This window comes from Eucalyptus grandis, chromosome 9 (genome assembly GCF_016545825.1).
Source record: "Eucalyptus grandis isolate ANBG69807.140 chromosome 9, ASM1654582v1, whole genome shotgun sequence".
Lineage (NCBI taxonomy): Eukaryota > Viridiplantae > Streptophyta > Magnoliopsida > Myrtales > Myrtaceae > Eucalyptus > Eucalyptus grandis.
This window is the reverse complement of record NC_052620.1, coordinates 40,087,159-40,090,520: the sequence shown is the minus strand read 5'-3', so window position 1 is coordinate 40,090,520 and position 3,362 is coordinate 40,087,159. Positions and strand designations below refer to the sequence as shown.

At 43.7% G+C, this 3,362-nt stretch overlaps 1 protein-coding gene across 1 annotated transcript; it reads left to right on the top strand.

The window, feature by feature from the left end:
• Positions 1-621: 621 nt before the first annotated feature.
• On the top strand, positions 622-3,126 carry LOC104420814 (disease resistance protein RUN1-like). Its single transcript, XM_039301281.1, has 3 exons — positions 622-1,282; positions 1,445-2,449; positions 3,049-3,126. Exons 1-2 carry the CDS (start codon positions 762-764, stop codon positions 2,124-2,126), a joined length of 1,203 nt encoding a protein of 400 aa, XP_039157215.1. The 5' UTR covers positions 622-761; the 3' UTR covers positions 2,127-2,449; positions 3,049-3,126.
• The last annotated feature ends 236 nt before the right edge of the window (positions 3,127-3,362 follow it).

Genomic DNA, 3,362 nt, shown 5'->3' with positions numbered 1-3,362 from the left:
TCTAGTAACAATTATACTATTATTTTAATATGTGCCCATCCATTCCTTCATGCGTACACTTGCTGCCCACGTCCAGACTTCATGCATAATGGACTTCTTGTTTTTATATTAGGTGTTGACTCCAACACAGAGCACGGGACCGAGTAATTGCGATCGGTGGGGCTCTTAAGAGAGAGAGAGAGAGAGAGAGAGAGAGAGAGAGAGAGAGCGCCTCTTAGAAGCGATGGTGGAGACGACGTGTCGAAGGCGGCTGATCTGAACTCAGGATGTGATCGGCGAGCTCTTGGGAGGGAGAGACTCATAAAAAGAGAGAGAGAGAGAGAGAGGGGGCTTCGCTCGGCTTGATGGAGAAGACGGAACAATCAACGAAGAGAGAGAGACGATTTATTTTTATTTTTTTGGTCGGTAAGAGAGACGATTTTGAACGCGGCAACTAATGACGAGAGAAAGGGGAGGCAAGAGTTTGACCGGGACCAGGTCCACCTAGAATTTTCTCCATCGCGTAGACCGAGCTCCCAAGCTTTTGAGGGAGACGGGTTCATGGTCTGGTTTGAGGATTCAAACTCATAAATCTTTCGAGCGACCAAGTGCTCTCCTCAAGAACTCTTGAACAAACGAAGTCTCCCTCCCCACCTGCTTCGGACATTCGACGGAGCTTTGATTTCTTGTCCCTCTCATTCACCGCTCGTGCGTTCTCTCTCTCTCTCATTCTCAAGCGTCGCCTGCAACGAAAAGTTTCGAGCTTCTTCGCAGTTGCTCCCATGGGAACCGAAGAAGTCAGGCGATGCGTTTTGTCTTCTGCTTCGACCCACGAATGGAAGTACGACGTGTTCGTGAGCTTCAGGGGCGAGGACATAAGGAAGACCTTCGCGGCCCACCTCTTCCGCGCGCTGAGGCAGGCGGGGATCTTCTACTTCAGGGACAATGACAAAGTGGAGACTGGGGTTTTCATCGAGCCCAAGCTGCTCGACGCGATTCGCCGCTCCAGGGTTGCCCTCGTTGTGTTCACCGCCAACTACGCCGACTCGTGGTGGTGCTTGAACGAGCTGGTGGAGATCCTGGCGTGCCACAGGAGGCTCGGAGATCATCAGGGTCACGTGGTTCTGCCCATTTTCTATGATGTTGAGCCAAGGGACGTCCGGAAACAGAGCGGGCGATTCAGGGATGGTTTCGGAAGGTGTTTGGCAGCCCACACGGACGATTTGCTGGTGCTGAAGTGGAGGGATGCGCTTGAAGAAGCTGGGAATTTGTCAGGATGGCACTTGAATAATGATGCTAATGGGTAATGCATTTAATAAGCTCACTCCCGAAAAAGCTCACATTAGTGGTCGATTTGACATTTGCTGTTGATCGAGTCTAGTTCATGGTTTTACCGCGCATCTGCCGGTAGCCTCTTTATGCTATAGTTACTCATATTGGACTTGTTCTCCCCATGTAACTACAGGGATCAATCAAACTTCATTGAGCAAATCGTAGGACATCTCGTCAGCATCAGTCCTAGATCAATCTGCCCCTATTTGGTCAAAAATGCTATTGGGGTAGATTCCTTTGTAGAGGATGTGATATCGTTGCTCGAAATTGGATCGGAGGCTGATGTCCGTGTGGCTGGATTATGGGGAATGAAAGGAATAGGTAAGACAACGGTCGCCAAAGTTGTCTGCAATCATGTTTTTAGGAAATTTGAAGGTGTTAGCTTACTCGAAAATGTCGGAGAAGCAAACCTAGATACTCTTTTACTTCTTCAGAGGAGACTTCTCCATGATGTTCTGAAGATACAAGGTCTAGAAACGTTTGATCTCAACAGCAACATCAATGAGATAAAAACTAAGCTCTGTCGGAAAAGGATCCTTCTGGTTCTCGATAACATCACTAACACAGATCAAATTGAGTATTTTGGAGCTGGAGATCGAGAATGGTTCCAATATGGGAGTAGAATTTTGATAACTACAAGAGATGAGCAGTTGCTGGAAGATCTCAAAGTAGATAACAAGTACATGCTCCCAGGATTGACTCATAAAGAATCGCTCCAACTTCTGAGTCACCATGCCTTCCGCAAAGACCATCCTGAAGACGGCTTTAAAGAGTTGTCAGAGAGCCTTGTCCACTATACCGTGGACTTCCAATAGCTCTTAAAAGATTTGGCTGCTTCCTTTCTAACAAGAGAAAATATCAGTGGCATGAGATATTGGAGAAGTTGGTGAGAGAACCTCATCTTGACTCAGTTGGATTACCTTTAGAACCATTCTCCTCTGTCCTTCCATTTCAATCCGTAGGGCCATATGGAGGTTGTGGTGGGTGTTGTTATGATGATAAAACATACACCGATGTTAGAAAAATAACTGTAGTTGTAACATCAGTGATTGAGTCCTTTTATATTGAGTATGATCAGAATGGGTGTTTGGTCCGCTCGCCAAGACACGGTGGACCTGCAGAAGGCAAAATATGCACGGTGAGTCCATTTTCATGGTATGCTATTGCGTATTATTGTAAATATTTATGCCAAGACACGGTGGACCTTTGCCTATATATAAATAATTATGTCTGCTTATGCTATTCCCCATCAAAATATGAGGTACCGTTTGGTCATTAGAAAATAAGAGTCTATATCTAAGGTAAATTGCTTAAAAGGATTCAACGGCGTTGGTCCACAATGCTCCACAATGCTTCGTGATCGCCCAAATTCTCCATGTCTTTTTTTTTTGGGGGGCGCGGGGAGGGAGGAATGAGTTTTCTTGGTTTTATATACTTGTCTTGATGTTGGATTTATCAAAAAAATTGATTTTAGTTTGATCTTCCCAACATAGAGTGTCATGAACTCCATCTGTTTATACAAAAATCAGGGTTTTAAGATGGAGTTGAATGATTGCAATATGAGTTTAGTGAGACTAACAAATTGATTTTCTATCTGGAGAGAAGGATTGCAAGCGCTCATGCAATATCTTCTTGGTGTACCTTTTAAGTCCTCAAAAGTATTAAGAGTCCTTAGTTTTTGGAGTGTTCATTTCTTAATGAAGGTGATGGATACTAGATTTGTGCTGCTGCCTGCAGGTAAAATTAGATTATCCAAATGAGTTCTTGACTTCAGTGTCAGGCTACATTAAAGACGATTCTGGATGTGTTGCCATTTGTTGGAAGGAGAATTTGATTTTATCTTTTGAGATTGCAATTGATATGTAGATTATAGACATAGAATATTTTAGGAAAAACAATATTGTGCATATATTCTTTTTGATTCTTTTTCTTCTCTCTTGTATTACAAATACCGACACTTCTTGTACATTTTGTAATACAGAATATACAGAATAGCATTTTCTCCATTGTTCTGCATTTCCTTTCATGGTATCAGAGCTACCTTTCTGATC